The 16,727-nt window shown below is 49.4% G+C and overlaps 1 protein-coding gene across 4 annotated transcripts; it reads right to left on the reverse strand.

Moving 5' to 3' along the window:
- Positions 1 to 67: 67 nt before the first annotated feature.
- Positions 68 to 16,115, reverse strand: HYAL2 (hyaluronidase 2). Of its 4 annotated transcripts, none has more exons than XM_084839634.1 (4): positions 16,007 to 16,115; positions 12,815 to 13,795; positions 4,649 to 4,738; positions 68 to 2,700 (listed from the first exon to the last, which is right to left on the reverse strand). In XM_084839634.1, exons 2-4 carry the CDS (start codon positions 13,739 to 13,741, stop codon positions 2,296 to 2,298), a joined length of 1,422 nt encoding a protein of 473 aa, XP_084695760.1. In that variant the 5' UTR covers positions 13,742 to 13,795; positions 16,007 to 16,115; the 3' UTR covers positions 68 to 2,295. The 4 variants fall into 4 exon arrangements, with proteins under 4 accessions (XP_084695760.1, XP_084695757.1, XP_084695758.1 ...); XM_084839631.1 differs by having other exon boundaries at positions 15,832 to 16,115; XM_084839632.1 differs by having other exon boundaries at positions 15,819 to 16,115.
- Positions 16,116 to 16,727: the final 612 nt, after the last annotated feature.

Below are 16,727 nucleotides of genomic sequence, written 5' to 3' on the forward strand. Positions count from 1 at the left end.
AGCGGTCTGGTGACCACTATCCCATCAACAAAATAAACATTCACTCAATTTTTTTGTTTTTATAAACTCCTGTACTGGGTACATGCAGCTCAACTCCTTGAATACAGAGCAGGCTGGGAGGAGCGTCTCTAGCTCAGAGGTACAGAACAGGTTCCAGGTTCAAGCTGTAACACTTCCCAGTTAAGTGGTCTTAGGTAGGAGGACTGGAAGCAGTTCTAGTAAAAAGAGCCCAAAGAGTTTGGCCTTTGCCAACAGCTTGACAATGCTAGCAGTAGCTGACAAAACTAGACACTGGCCTAGCTTAGGATGAGGCAGTTCCCTATATCCTCAACACCAATAATCACAAAGGAGGAGGAGAAGACAAGCTGTAACCTTAGTGTAGCTCTGTCTTCTTCCTACTTAGTTTCTCCGGCCCCACACAGCTGCCTCCCACTCCAGCGGCAACCCAATTCAAATAGTAGTTGCCCCATTAAGAGTCGACCCCACAGAGGATCAGAATTTCATTTGGCCCAGTATCTCAGACAATGCTCCAAGAAGATCTTCCATAGAGGCCCAGTCTTTTTGGAAATTATCAAGCCACTATCAACCAAGAAACACACAACCAAGGAAAAACAGACACTCTGGAACGTATCTCAGTTGACTCAAAGAACAAAGCAACAAAAGGCCAAAGGTTCTTCATCAAGAAGCAGCAAAGTGAAACTGGGCTCCATTTTGGAAGAAAGGAAACATAAAAGCAGTAGCTGAGAAGAGGCAGATTCTCCTCCACTACCCTCTCTCTCTCTCTCTCTCGTGCAGTGCACACAAACCTGGCCCTGAGAGAGACACGCCAGCACTGAGGCTTCTCTTTTCTACTGTGGCAACAGCCTGGCTTTGCCAGCCAAGTCTCACTGACTTCATTACCAGGAGCAGAGAGACTGGAGAAGATGGCCCTTTGCTGCTCCAGAAGAGCTGGCAAGGAGAACTGAAGGCCAGGCTGGCAGATGGCATCACTTTTACAACACAGCAGGAGGACAGGCAGGCAGGCAGGCAGGCAGCTCTCTTGCAGTTGGTCTCTGGTTCCTGGTCACATGGGAGACGGGAAGAAACAGGGAATTGCCAGGCGTGGGGGTGATCCCTGCCAGGCACAACTGCTGGGATTCTCACTGGGGAGAGACCGGTGCTGCCAAGCCGAGAGGGCGAACCGCCCATAGCGGGGCTGCGATGGAAGGCAGGCCGAAATGCAATGGCGGTCTGGAGGTGAATACCACTCACAGCCGTGTCGCCCTATTGGCAAAGCATAATGGGAAGACGCACCCACAGGGCAATGAGCAAACTCCCAACACACAATGCAGGACACCCATCAGTTTTCTCTGTGTGTCTTTTAATTTTTGAGGTAAAACTTTTTGGTTTTCCTGTGACAGAGGCAGGGCTCCAACTTAGCACCAGCCACATATGGACAGAGCGTGGCACCCCCATTCCCCCCATGAATGCCCTTCTCCAAGCAATTTCAAAAAAATGCTTTGCCCCCACCCTAGCCCACTGGTCAGCACTTGCTCCTCTCCAGGATAATCCCCACAGGCTGAGCAGTACTTCTCGCCTTCTCTACCACCTATCCTAAAGAGACGCATATCAGCAGCAATTTTTTCCTCACTACAGCAGCTCCATCAGACCCACCACACTCCTCCTCAGACCTACGCCCCAGGACTCCAGTTTTATCACTGTGCCCCCATCCCTCCTTACAACAGAAGAGCCAAGCACTCCCTCCCCAGTCCTGGCAGCCAAGATCCAGAGCTCTCAGAAAAAGAACTGCTGGAGGCAAATAGACAGCCCCTTCCCCCAGACCCCCATCCTTTGAGTAACTCACCCCACCCTCCAATCCTGCTTCCCTTTGGGTAGCTGATCCAAGGCACTGTATCGGCTCCTGGGTTGGAGGCACTTCTAGACAGCCCGAGACCAGGGGCAGCAGGGGAAAGCAGGCCAGGCCAGGCCTGATGGCAGCCCTGGACCTTTGCCAGGCCCGAAAGCGACCCTCTTTTCCAGTAGTCCGTCTGTCTGTGAATGGAAATCCTCTCAGTGGGGAGAAGGCTCCTCCTGCCTCTTGGAGGGCCAGTGGCACACATGGGAGAGAGGTAGGACAGTCTCTTAAATTGTGGGTCTGCTACATCATTGCTAAATAAAGATACAAAACAAAATGCCGAGAGGCTGGTGGCTCCTATTTCTCCCTTTCTGGCTACCCTCCCTGCCTACTGCGCCCCATCTCCCACTCTGTGCACCAGGAACTGGCTTGCAGCCACACAGATTCCAGTTAGAGGCAGCCTAGTGCAAACAGGCCAGAAGAGCGAGAGTTATCAGCAGCTGGAGACACAGGTTGCAAGAAAGGTACGGGCCACCGCCCGGGGGGTTCAGCTGCTCCTCGCATCCTTCCCCGTGCCACCCCTGGTAGCAATGGCACTGGAAGTAGTTCTGGAGGAAGGCTGTGTCATCCCGAGAGAGTTTCCCTCGGGCTACAAGCAGGGCCTTTGCCTGCCGGGATTCATTGTGGTAGATCTGGAAGCTGGCTGGGTTGAGATGCAGGAAGACATCCGTATTGCTGTCTTGGCGCCGGCAACGCCCATGGCTGTTGCACAGAGTCTGGCTGCAGAGGTCGGCTGCCGTCGTCACATTGATAATGTAACGGCCGAGGTCCTTCTCTATGTAGTTTTTTATCACCTGGCAGGTTTCCTACAGAGGAGAGGATTGACAGTGAGTGGCAGCTACTGAGCAGCAGAAAACAGGCCCAGCACATCAAGGATCAGACCAGCAGGTGTGGCAAGAAGGTGGGCTGGTTCAAGGTTCCCTCCCATGGTTCAGCATCAGGGAGCCTACGAGAGTGAGAAGGGTCAAAGGAAGGTATCTTTTAAATAAGAGAATACGTGTGTGTGTGTGTGTGTGTGTGTGTGTGTATATATATATATGAGAGAGAGAGAGAGATCTTGGGTATCCTACAATCAACTGTTCAGGTTTCTGGTGAAAGAGTGGCAAAAGGCCCAAACCTATTAATTATTACTTAGAAGTCATTTCCACTGGTTTCAGTGAGACTTGCTTCCAGGTTAGTGTGGATAGGATTTCTGCCTCTGTCAGTATTCTTCAATTTTCCATTCATTAATTGCAGGACATTTTTTCTAAGTAATCATGCCTAGGATTGTGCCCTTAATTTATTTAGTACATTTGTATCCCCCCTTTCTTCCATCATGGAACTCCAGGTGGTGGATGTGGGGCGTTCCCAGGTGGTCTCCTGTTCAGGTACTGTCCAGATGCAGACCTGCTCAGCTTTAGCGTGCTTACTGCATCAGGCAATTACTGTAGGTCAACAGACATGGATGATACAACCCCTGTGCTAGTCTCTACTGTTGCAAACTTCCTGTAAGGAGGTGAAGCAAGAATTGCCTCTCAGAGAGCCCCGTTACCAGGCTTCCACTGTGGTTCTGCTGAACATCATATGGAGACACAAGGTAGTTGGAGAGGGCAGCCTCTGAGGGCCAACAAAAGGCAGTGCTCACAGCTCTAGAGGGCTGCTATTAGCCTCCAACTCCTTGGAGGAGGCTAGTAATTCCTCAACACAAAGGGGCCTCCTGGAGCAGAAATACAGAGAGAGAGAGAGAGAGAGAGAGAGAGATCAGATGGGTGGGCAACCCATGGCCCACAGGCAACATGTGGCCTGTGCTGCCTCACATCGCCTCTCCAAAAATCAGCAAACGAGGAAAAGAACAGAGGTTTACTAAGGGTAAATTTAGCTTGAAAGCCGATTTTTGCCGATTTGGGGGGTGAAAAGGTGTGGCCTGTGGAAGGATGGGGTTTGGGGGATGGCTGGAATTGGCCTCTGGACCACCTGAAGTTGCTTCTGAATCCATCCGTGGATTAGAGCCACACACAGCCTCAACCTCCAATATTAAGCTGAGAGCGGCTGTAGGCCATTATACCCTGTGGACACAAACAGGAGTATTTCTGTACACTTGCATCTCTGTCATGAATGCTCTACATACCTAGCATTAGCATCAGAATGGCAACCAGATCAGTTTAATCTTGGGAGTGCCAATGAGGCCTCTGTTCGGACTAAATCACCTTGAGCAAAGTGCGTATCAAGGAGGAGAGTCTTTGCAGCTCTCAAAGAGAAAGGCCATTAAGAGTAAAAAACAGCCTTTTTCCCTCTGGTGCAGCCTTCCCTTACCTAGGTGGGTCCCTCCAGATTTTTGGGTCTACAGCACCCATCAGCCCCAGCCAGCATGGCCAGGTGTGATGGGTGTTGTAGTCCAACCACATCTAGAGGGACCCAGGTTGGGAAGGCTGCTCCAGTGACAGGTGGTCACATCCAATGAACTACGGTCTTTGTCTACACATGTCTCTCCATCTTTGCCTCCCCTGGCAGCCTCCCATACCACAGAATTGCCCATCTTGCCTAGTACCTCAATAGCCTCTTCAAAGATCTTCAGGCTTTTAAACAAAACAAACTGGAGAAGCACCACTAAGAGGGCTTCCTGCTGAAGCAGACAGGACCCAACAAGTTCCAGAGAGGAGAGAGATCAAAGGGTGTGTTTAAAAGAGTGATGGAAAAACAAGCCCACTCTAGGCTTGTCTCTGCAAAAGTCCATGCTGAGCAAGAGGGAGGCGGGGGGTGGGGGATCATACCTACCCGACTTCTAGTGTTTTCTGCATCTCCCCAGAAGATAGCTCCAGCTGCCCCCAGGGCAGCACTCTCCCCAATAGTGGAGATCAAGTCCATCTGGAAGGGAATATCCAAGTAGATCCACAGTTATTATAGATGCACAACAGCAGCAGATCAGTAGAATACCTCAGAATTGATATAATCCAGCCTTTCCCAATCCGGTGCCCTCCAGATGTTTTGGACTACAACCCCCTTTGGCCCCAGCTAGGATGGCTAATGTTCAGGAATGCTGGGAGTTGTAGTCCAAAACATCTGGAGGGCACCAGATTGAGGAACGCCTACTGCTAAATTATTAGTATTCCTTAATTAAGGAAGGGGAAAATACATTTAACACTGATGTCAACCTTATGGTGGAGGAGAAAGGTCCAATTCACTGCTCCATTTCCAGAGGGGTAGCCGCGTTAGTCTTTTGCAGCAAAAATAACAGTGCATTTATTCTGGCATAAACTGTTGTGGACACTATCCACTTCATCCGATGCAACAGATTATCTGATGAAGTGGACAGTATCCAGGAAAGCTTATGTCAAAATAGGTTTGTTCATTTTTAAGGTGTGACAAGACTCTCTGTCGTTTTCACCTTTCAAGACTTGCATTGCCAGATGGAAGTAATATACATTTCGGAATCTCAGATGAAACAAGTAAAAGCAGGTGAGAGCCTTGCCTGGCCAGCATGAGAGTTGGGGCTACTTCAGGACACTGCAGGAAGTAGGATTTCAGTTCCCCCTGTAGGGACACAGTATTGCTCAGCTGCACTTACAGTGAAAGCATGGAAAGCATTCCCTATAGTTCAAGGCATGGCGTGAACTACTTTGTGCCACAGGATAAGCTCCGTTCATGGATATTATTTCCAGGTAAGAAACTGGTGTGCACACCAACATCATGCACAACGAGCATGCACGTATCGCCTTAGTCATGTAAGCCAGCCTTCTCCAACCTGGTCCCCTCCAGATGTGTGGGGCTACAGCTCTCATCATCCCCAGCCAGCATGTTGAACAGCTGTGCTGGCTGGGAATGGTGGGAGCTGATGTAGAATGGTTGGAGAAGGCTGACGTAGACACATAGGTGGGAAGCCCTAGTTGGTGGCAGGTCCTCACAGCACGTTGTTGTTGTTGTTCAGTCGTTCATTCGTGTCCAACTCTTCGTGACCCCATGGACCATAGCATGCCAAGCCTTCCTGTCCTGCGCTCTCTCCCGGAGCGTGCTCAAGTCCATATTCATTGCATCAGTGATGCTATCTAGCCATCAGATGCATATGCGTTTCCCAACATCACCACCCCCTACGCTGCCATTGCTGCCACCACTGCCGCCACCCCCCATGGATTCTGGTGCAATTCCCTATGTGGCTTCGAAGTTGTTATGCAGGTATCATCACATGCGAAGCGGTCTGCTCTTGTGCAATTCTGCACCTGGTGGTGAATTGCGAAAGGCAGCCTCTGGCCACCCACAGCACATCGTCTGCTTTCCTGAGAACATGGGAAGACACAATATGACCCCAGCCTCACTCCACCCACTGTGCACATTGCAGTCACCGTACACCACCACAACCTGCTGCCTGCTAGATGTGGTAGACTGCAACTCCGATCATTCTCAGCCAGGTACGAACAATGGGCCTTGCAGCTCACCATATGTGGAGAGCCACAGGTTTGGGGAGGCTGGCGCATGCCTTGCCCCCAGACCACAGTCCTATTCCAGGGCTGGAGCTGACACCCTGCCTTCTCGAGGAAAGCAACGTGAATCAGCAAATGCCAGGAACAGAGCAGGAGGTTTCTGGACAGATAGTGCCCAGTGAACAATGTAGGGGAGCCGCTGACAAGAGGCAGAGGCCCGGCAGCCGCTTGTAGGCAGGGAGAGTCAGAAACAAAGAGACCTTGTTTCTCTCAGATGAGGACCTTCTCTAGGCAGAACAAATGGAGGGGCTAGCCAGGGGCTTTTTCAGCTCTTGGCTTTCAACCCTTCACTTCAGCTCATCACTTGACCTCCAATCTAGCCCTCTGGGGAGGCTGACCAACAACTGTTGCAGGCCAGTTGGCTGCTCTGGCCCAGCCACCTGGTTTTGCTAGGCCAGACAGCCAGTTTTACTCCAAAGGAGGAAGTGTCACGTCCATTCTTACCACTGTCAAAATGTAGTGCTCTGCATGCCCATGCTAATCCAGAACTCAAAGGGCACTTGAGATTGTACTCCAGTCTCAAAATGTAACCAACTGCAATTTTGTGGCAAGGGGTGCAGTCTGCCAGGATTGGGGTGGAAGGGCCCCAATTAGACAACAATACAGGATCAATAGGGCGGGATTAGAGGGCAATACAGGATCAATATGCAGGGCTGCCTAGTCCTAAACTGGCACAGGTGCTGTGAATCTTGTTGGAAAAACTGATGCAGTTCGACAGTCAGAAGCTGGAAAGCAACACCTGTTTGCCACCACTCCATTATTGTTAACTGTCCATAAAGTGATGCATACTGGGGCAAAAAGTCCCAGCTTCACGTATATGCCAATGGGACCTGAGCTGGTGGTGACTGACCAGAAGACCGATGTTGGAGCTCTGGTGGACAGCTCAAGGAAAAGATCAATTCAGTGTGTGGCTACTGGGAAAGCGGCAAGTTCCATGTTGAGCATAATTTAAAAAGGAACTGAAAATAGAACTGCCAATGTGCTACTGTCCTTATACAAATCTGTGGCATTACCACACTTTGAATATGGTGTATAGTTCTGGTCACTGCACCTCAAAAAGGATATTATAATGCTGGAAATGGTACAGAAAAGGGCAACCAGAACGATGAAGCAGCTGGATCAACTCCCCTATGAAGAAAGGTTACAATGTTTGGACTCTTTAGTTTAGAGAAAAAAGGGAAATAAGTGGAAGGACATGATAGAGGGGTATAAAATTATGCACGGTGTGGAGAAACTGGATAGACGGAAGTTTCTCTCCCTCTCTCATAATGCCAGAACCCGGGGTCATCCCATGAAGCTGAACTGTGGGAGATTCAGGACAGGTAAAAGAAAAATGCAGCACATAGTTAAATTATGGAATTTCCTATTACAAAAATGTAGTGATGATGGCCACCAAGGTGGATGGCTTTGAAAGGGGATTGGACAAATTCATGAAAGATAAGGCTATCAATGCCTACTAGTCCTGATGGCTATATGCTACCTCCAATATCAGAGGCAGTGAGCCTGTGTGCACCAGTTGCTGGAAAACATGGGCGGGAGGGTGCTGTTGCACTCATATCCTACTTGTAGGTTTCCTATGGGCAGCTGGTTGGCCACTGTGTGAACAGAACGCTGGACTAGATGGACCCTTGGTTTGATCCAGCAGGGCTCTTCTTATGTTCTTATTAACTGCGGGTGGTGGGAGGACAAGAAGAGAAGTATTCGGCTTGAACTGGGAGATTGTTTTCCTTGGCTAGCATTGAAGCATAATTAATGGGTAATCTTTTATTTTATTTTATTTTTAAGGTTAGCTGAATTAATATTTCCAAGATCCTCAGTTAGGTATGAGAGTATTTCTTCCATGTCACACATTGCACTCTACCCTCCCAGACCTCAGGCTATAACTGAGCAAGGATGGGAATCTGACATGGGAGCTGGAAAGGAGCCACTCTCCCAAACTGGAAGCAAACCCCCAAATAAGAGGAGGTACTGTCCAGGCATTACAATCTCATTATTGGCATAACTTCCATGCACTTCAGAAGATATGTGACTTCAAATTGCAGATATTCAGGCCTTGATGGTAGGGTAATTTGTGATGTGTGCAAGAGAAACACATTATGAACAGAAGCAGGGAATATAAAACTAAAACAAACCATGGTGGCCAGAATGCCAAGATCAACCCTTGAGCTGAAGGGGAAAAGCCGTAAGTCCTATCTTACAGACAATTGGGCCTTTAGCCACAGTGTGGTTTAAGCAGAAATGTTGTTATAAGTGTCTGCTTCAGAGCAAAGAGCAACCGTCATCTCACTAGATTTAAAAACAAAGAACAGAACTAAATGTTTACTACCTCTTGCCTAAACTTGCATTAGCTTACGCCAGAATAGACTGCTTAGTCTTTAAGGTTCCACAAGACATGTTATCATGTATTAGTGTAGAGAGGGGAACTTCCAGCCCATGGGTCATACTCAGCCTGCAAGGGAGCTCCATCCAGCCTGCCAGCTTCTCCCACCCCCAGCAAAAATCACTCCTCTCCAATTGTAGAGTGGGGGGGGGGCAGAGCAATCACATCAGGGACCACATGCCAGCAGTGGGGTGGCCCCACCCATTATGGGGGTGGCCCCACCCATTATGGGGGTGGCCATGCCCATCCAGGGATATCGCCCTGCCCACTGCTGGCATGTGGCCCTTGACCTCCTTGCCCAAAGCCAATTTCGCCCTTTGTTTAAAAAATAAAAGAAAAAGGTTCCCACCGCTCTGTTACTATTTCCCTTGCATGGCTTACCTTCAGAGCACTCTTTAGTTAACCCGCATGACTTCTGAGTTTGTTTGTTTGTTTGTTTCATTTCATTTCTATACCGCCCAATAGCCAAAGCTCTCTGGGCAGTTCACAAAAATTAAAACCAAACAACACACAATAAAACCATTTAAAATATATAGAACATTAAAACCACAATATAACAATACAACCACAATAAAACCTAGCAGCAGTGCAGGAGTTTAAAATACAGATTTAAAACAGCAAAGATAAAAGTTTAGAAAGCTAAAATGCTAAAATGCCTGGGAAAATAAAAAGGTCTTCACCTGGTGCCGAAAGGAATACAATGTAGGCGCCAGGCGAACCTCACTAGGGAGCTCATTCCAGAGCCGGGGTGCCATAGCAGAAAAAGCCCTCCTCCTAGTAGCCACCCGCCTCACTTCCTTTGGCAGGGGCTCACAGAGAAGGGCCGCTGACGATGATCTTAAGGTCTGGGCAGGCACGCACATATGGGAGGAGGCGATCCTTCAGATAACCTGACCCCAAGCCGTTTAGGGCTTTGAATGTTAACACCAGCACTTTGAATTGGGCCCGGAAATGGACTGGCAGCCAGCGCAGCTGGAAAAGTACTGGCATAATATGAGCTCGCAGGCCAGTCCCTGTTAACAATCTTGCTGCCCTATTTTGGACCAGCTGAAGTTTCCGGACCGTTTTCAAAGGCAGCCCCACATATAACGCATTGCAGTAATCCAGACGAGAAGTTATCAGAGCATGGATAACTGTAGCTAGGCTATCTCTGTCCAGATAAGGGCATAGTTGGTATACCAGCCTAAGCTGATAAAAAGTGCTCCGTGCCACTGAGTTCACCTGTGCCTCAAGTGACAGTTCTGGATCCAACAGCACCCCAAACTACGAACCTGATCCTTTAGGGGGAGTGCAACCCCCTCCAGAACAGGTTGAATATCACCTAGCCGGGCAGATGAACCACCCACTAACAGTACCTCCGTCTCATCTGGATTGAGTTTCAGTTTATTGGCCCTCATCCAGTCCATTACAGTGGCCAGACACTGATTCAGAACAGCCACTGCCTCACCTGAGTTTGATGAGAAAGAGAGGTAGAGCTGGGTGTCATCCACATATTGATGGCACCTCAGCCCACACCTCCGGATAACCTCCCCCAGCAGTTTCATGTAGATGTTAAACAGCATGGGGGATAAAATACAGCCCTGTGGAACCCCATGGCACAATTGCCATGGCACAGAGCAATAATCCCCCAGCACCACCTTCTGGAATCGGCCATCCAAGTAGGAGCGGAACCACTGTAGTGCAGTGCCTCCAATTCCTAACCCAGACAACCTATCCAGAAGGATACCATGGTCGATGGTATCGAAAGCCGCTGAGAGGTCCAGGAGAATCAACAGGGTCGCACTCCCCCTGTCCCTCTCCCGGCAGAGGTCATCCCACAGGGCGACCAAGGCAGTTTCCGTTCCAAAACCAGGCCTGAAGCCCGATTGAAATGGATCTAGATAATCCGTTTCATTCAACAGTGCCTGGAGCTGTCCTACAACCACCCGCTCAAGCACTTTGCCCAGGAAGGGGATGTTGGCCACTGGCCTATAATTGTTAACATCCTCTGGGTCCAGGTTAGGCTTTTTCAGGAGTGGTCTAATTACTGCCTCTTTTAAAGAGGCAGGCACCACTCCCTCTCTCAAGGAGGAATTTACAACCTCCTGGACCCAGCCAGACATCCCCTCCTTGTTTGATTTAATAAGCCATGAAGGGCAAGGGTCAAGCACACAAGTAGTCGATCAGAGTAACAGGGATAAAAACCTCCATTCACTCCATCCATGGGAAAAGCCAGCCACGTAAAGAGCATGGGCTGCATTTTTGCAGCCCCGGCACTCACACTGGCCATAGACTTTTCCAAAATGTTCAACTGCAAAGCTGCTGTTGCCTTTGGACAGAGGCTGAGCATGAAACTAAGGTCAATATGGATGAACAAGAGACTGTGCTTTCCTCTGCTTTTCACTGGGTGAAACTTCATGCAAGGGGCTTACAAAAGGACGTTGTAACTGTTGAAGACTGTCTAGCAGGGGTGGGCAACTTGTGGCCCTCCAGATGTTTTGGCTTAAAACTCCCATCGGTCGTAGCCAGCACAATCAATTGTGAGTGATCATGGGAGTTGTAGTCCAAAACATCTGGACAGCCACAAGTTGCTCACCCCTGCTCCAAAGGCAGCCCCAGTTTCTGTTTCAGCACCTTCCCCCTCCAACCTCATGTACACCAAGGCAAGACAGAAATGGTCCAGTCCTAAACCGATCTTGGAGCCCAGTGATCTCAGATGCATATAGATGTTGCAAGGTCAGAATGGCTGAAAGGAAGCTGCTCCCTGCCCTTGAGTAGCCTATTCTCCCATTTCTCATAAACCCAGATAGGAGGGGCAGGTTATTGTATGACTTTATTTCCCACACTGCATCTCACCTCCTAAAAAGGGCACCAGCCCGCCTCCACCCCCCATACACTCATGTACAGTCACAGGGACCAACTTCCCCAGAAAGATCTCTTTCCAAGCTAGGGAGAAATATTGGAAGCTACCTTAAACAGAGTCAGAGCTTTGCTCCATTTGGCCCAGTACTGTCAACACTGACTGGCAGCAGCTCTCCAGGTTTTCAAGCAGGAGCTTTTCTAGCCCTTCCTGGAGATGCCAGGGATTGAACCCGGAACCTTCTGCATGCAAAGCAGGTGCTCTCCCACTGAGCTACAGCCCCCTCCTTAACGCTATGGCAGAAGAAAGAAGGCAATACGTTTAGGTACTCCATCAACTGGATCCAGAGACTATCCTCAGACAGGTATCTGTAGGATTCTGTTCTACCATGCAGTGTTAACAAGCCTCAGACATTACCTTGGGCAACCGTAGAAGCAATGCAGCTTGCCTTTCAGCATAAGTTTACAGCCCCAAAGGCTGGCATAGAGTAGTATGCCATGGTGCCACAAAGCACAACCGTGAAGCATGCATGCTCCCTCACCAATGTAGCCTGGTCCAACAGAAGAGATTCCCCAACTTTTTTACCTAGGGAGGTGGTGGGCTCTCCCACACTGGAGCATTCAAGATGAGGCTGGACAGCCATCTGTCAGGGATGTTCTGACTTGGATTCCTGCACTGAGCAGGGGGTTGGACTTGATGGTCTTGTAGGCCCCTTCCAACCCTACTATGTTATGATTCTATGAACTTACTCCATACGCCTCAGGGAGCTACAGCTAAGCCCACCCACAGGAACAATTTCAAGCATTACTTCTGATTTCTTAGGACATGTATCCAAACCAGTGGCTCCCTCCCTATCCTTTAGGAAAGCCCTTAGCAAAAATGCCAGACTAAGGATTGTAGGAGAATTAAGAGATCGTTAATAACACCACTTTCCCACATCCAGACACAACTGACAGACAGAAACACCTGGCTCCTTCACCTCACTCCTACAGGCTTCTTCTTAGGTATCCAGGATGCCAATGGTACTCGTTTCCAAGTTGATGCATTTAGGCCCAAGATAAAGGTCTAAACTTCCCATTAGACAGCAAACCAGGACATTTATTAAGCCCCTGATGGACACCAGCATCACAAGGTGAGCAGGCCTGCACTACAGAAGGCCATTTTAAGTGGAGCAGGTATCCACCCCAATTGTCCTGGTTTCTTGGACAGTCATTCCCAATTCCAGTACGCAGGGCTTTCAAGCTTACCTGGCTTAAGAAATCCTGTCTGCGGCTATAGGTGGGCCTGGTGTAGACAAAGACAGGGAGGCTGTAGTCATCATGATGCCGCTGGGAGATACGAAGGGCCTCTTTTACCCGAGACCTCACAAACTTGCGCCCATTTGTGGTGTTGGCCAACACCTGCTCCAGGTAGATGGAAGGGTAAAGGGCAGTGCTCTCCTTCCAGAGCCAGGACAGGTAATCATTGCGTGTCTTCTCTACATCAGGACACTGTCCTGTGTAGCTCTCCTGGTTCTTGCTATAGTCATGGTTATAGCAGTCTGGGAAGAGGTAGTAGCCCCACAGTTGCCGGGGACGAACGTTCTTGGCGTGCCGCAAGGTCTCCTTCATAAAATCAGATGCTGATGTCTCAAACTCATACTGAGCCACTTTCTTCACTTGGTCCTCTGGCAATCCAGGACGCCGAGCCAGCACCAACTGACTGGAGGCATTGCGGTAGATGTCCTTTGGTACCCAGTTCCGGATCCAGATGGGTCTCCACTCTTCCCAGTCGATGACGGCCAGTCCCTCCTTCGTCTCAGAAGGGATGTATTTCTGGATGCCTCCTGGTAAGTGCTGCAGATGCTGCCGTAAACTGCTGTTTTGGGGGACCCCCCCATTCACTGCCACTTTCTGCCTATCATAGTATGGATAGAGGCCCAGGCGTTCTTTATAGAAAATGGTCAAGTTCTGGTCCACAAAGCCCTCATTGGGCGAGGCCTGCACGTCAAAGATACTGAAGTCTAGCTGGACCTTGAAACGAGGCTGGCATTCCTGGGTTGGCACATTCCAGCCCACTATGAAGGGCCGCCGGGTGAAGATGGGAGTAAAAGCAGGCTTCTCGTACTGCCCTGGGGCACCAGCCACAACCAGGAACTGGAGCCATGCCACAGCCAGCGCAGGGCCTGCCTGCATCCTCTCCAAGTTGTTTGAGGACAAGACGATGGCAAATCACAAGCTGAACAAGGCCTGCAAAGAAGAAGAAAGGGGAAGGGGGTGGGCAGAGAAGAGATAAGTGTGTGATTATACTAGAACAACGGGAAGAAGCATCATCCTTCTCACACCATGAGCTTCTGTCTGGTCAGTAGTACAGGCTAATGTTGACCATCTGCAATGCTTCTTGGAAGAATTCCTCAATCTGGAATAGCTTCTCTCCTTTTCTAGCAGCAATAATCCTCACTCCACTAGTCTTTATTCTACTCAAAAGGTGGGGAGGGGAGAGAAACCCTGGGCCTTTGGTTTGCAGCTCAGAAAGTGAGATACCAAAAGAGAGAAAGACAGAGAGATCAGAGCACTGGCCTAATGGTGGTGGCAGAGCTAGGAAATGAGTGCTTAGTGTTACAGCTCATACCCCCCAAAGTCTAGCCTTTTCACTGGGATATCCTGACAGACCCATGCCTTGATTTTTCCAGCAATGGTACCAATTCTAAAGCTCCATGCCAGCAACCTGCAGTAACCCATCTGCTCACAAGCCCAAGGCTTGGAACAGTTCACACACAGAGTGAGTCTTGCAAAAGCATAGCAGCACTAGCAAAGAAGCAGCAGGGAGCAGAGCAAACCCTGGCAAAGAAGGAGCCCTCTCCCTGGAGCTTCAAGAAATTCTGCGTGCAGTGACACGTGTATGGGAAACCAGCATGTTTATTTAACAGCCTGCCAGCACTGCAGAGGCTTCCTAGAAAAGGCAGTCGTTATTTCTGAAGACACCCCCCCCCCACCTTCCTGCATTTTCACTGCTGGAGGTCCCTTTATCAGTATAATCCTAGATTAACTCATAGCCCAAGGAGAGAGGGCTGTTATACCAACATCAGATTCCACAGAAGCTCCATTGGCCTCAGTAGGTAAGTGGGGGAGTAAACAGAAACCTTACACCACCCCAATCCTGGCTGAGGAAGCTTTTCATTAAGGGAGCAAAACAAGTGAGACCTCAGCTCCGACTTCGGGAGAGATTTTTTTGCCGACCGTCACTGTCCCAAGCCTTGAACTATTTTAGGGAATTTAAAATAGGATGCTTCTCTGCATAAATCACAATAAAAACAATAGACCTCCTGCAGCTTTAAAATATGCCTGCCTGAAGTTCAGTAAGATCTCCCTCAAAACCCTGTTTCAAGAAAGATGTGCTTACGGAAGTCGTCCTTTGTTCTAAAAACTTCGTACACTCCAGCAGTTTTTTTTTTTTTAAAGAGTAGCTGTGTATGTTTTCAACTTTTTGCACAGAAAGCGTTCACAAGGTCAATTCTATGGTGAAAAGAAAGAAGCTCATATCAAGTAGCGCTTGAGAGGAAGGAGTCAGGGGGAAAATGTAGGTGTCAGCAATTGTAGAACAAAGCCACACAAAGAGTAAAATCCAGCACAAATCCTACTTAGAGTAGACCCATTGAAATGAATGGGATTAAGTCAGTCATGACTAACAAGTTCCATTCATTTCGCTAGGTCTCCTCTATGTAGGATTTATGTTGGCGTTCACCCAAAAGGTTTCGCCTTAAGGGCGACTTTTGGAGCAACCAGATAACGCCAGAACAGGTAGCGGCAGAGCAGGGTGGGCCAGCGTAGCTTATAATGGGGGTGGAAGAAAGCGAAGGAGCAACTCAAGCCGGGGCAGCGGGCAGCGCTCTTGCACGTGCGGAGACAAACGCCGGGTCAGATCTCCCCGTCCTCCAGAGCGAGCGTGAATCCTTCCAGCGAGGAAGCCTCCCCCACGACAGACACAGCTGGAGCCCGGGCTGCAAACCAGAATCCTCGCCACAAAACATTCAAGCGGGGCACATGGGAAGGGGCCGGGGGGAAATGAGTTCAAGAAGAAGGGATTCGCTTTCCACCCACTGGCTCGGCTTCCTCCAAGGGCATCTCACCAACTAGGAGGCTTGCCAAGCCAAGAAGGGAAGGGATCTGCCGTCTTGCAGGAAACTTCGCCTTGCGCGGATGCGCTAGAGGACTCGAGGAAGGCGCCGCTCCACAGAAGGAACCACGTTAGAAGTACTTTAGGAAAACCCACCCTAAGCACACACCTCCTTTCCGATGTCTTTCTTAACTTCAGACGCTCCTTGCTCGTCAAACTCTAAACCAGCCCTGAGTGCTTCTAGGCAGCTTCTCCATTTTTCTTTCTTTTTTCCCCCTTCTTCTTCTTCTAACAGCCCTGGAAGAAAATAAACCCACGCTGGAGTTTCCCCTGCAAGAACTCACCTGGATACTTAATCACCCCCCTTGCCAGCTTAAGTACAGTATTCTCCCGGGCACAGAACAGTCCCTTCTTAAAGGGCACATGAGCCCTGTACCACCCACCCCCTTCTCCGGCTACTCAGCTTTTCCTTTAAAAGATCCGAGCGAGGGACGGTCCGATGCCGATTTGCGGGAAGGAGGGTGCAGGGAGCCTCAAGAAAAAAAGTCACCCGAGCAGAAATTGCTTGAACTGAGAAAAAGGTTGAGCGCCAACATGTTTTTGAACGTTGATTTTTAACGCTCAGGTGCAAATGCTGCGATGTTCCCCCTCCCTTTCCCACCGTATTGCCGAATCTGAATGCTCCCCCCGCCTACGGGAGCCATTTGGTACAATCCAGCTGCCTTTTTGTACGCCAAGTCTGGCTTGCCTCTTAAAGGCACACGAACATATTTAGTAGTCCGAGAGAATGGAATGTAATACGGTAGTAGGCAAGATGCCAACAAGTTCGCAGATTTAGTAAAGGCGGCTGCAATCGTCCCCCCACCCCAGCCTTTGCAGAAAGAGGCGATGTATGGAGTAGAGAGATGTGAATTTCCAGCTAACCACAGCTATTCTTAGCATGGGATGCTCAGGACCTTTTTTTTTAGCTAAGCATCGCGATGTCAGGGCTCTGCCCTGGAACTCATTTTCAGTGCTGGGAACCCGAGAGAAAGTGCCTCTTAAAAAGTGCACTTCCCTCAAAAG

This window comes from Heloderma suspectum, chromosome 2, assembly GCF_057233095.1.
Source record: "Heloderma suspectum isolate Gila_16-S chromosome 2, 16-S_ref, whole genome shotgun sequence".
Lineage (NCBI taxonomy): Eukaryota > Metazoa > Chordata > Lepidosauria > Squamata > Helodermatidae > Heloderma > Heloderma suspectum.

Bases quoted from the DNA above. Each gene is read 5' to 3' on its own strand.
- HYAL2 (XM_084839634.1), bottom strand. From the start codon at position 13,741: ATGCAGGCAGGCCCTGCGCTGGCTGTGGCATGGCTCCAGTTCCTGGTT. The intron at 4,739-12,814 runs GTAAGCTTGAAA...ATTCCCTTCCAG, and splicing joins GACAGGATTTCTTAAGCCAG to ATGGACTTGATCTCCACTAT. The intron at 2,701-4,648 runs GTAGGTATGATC...TCTCCTCTGTAG, and splicing joins CAGAAAACACTAGAAGTCGG to GAAACCTGCCAGGTGATAAA.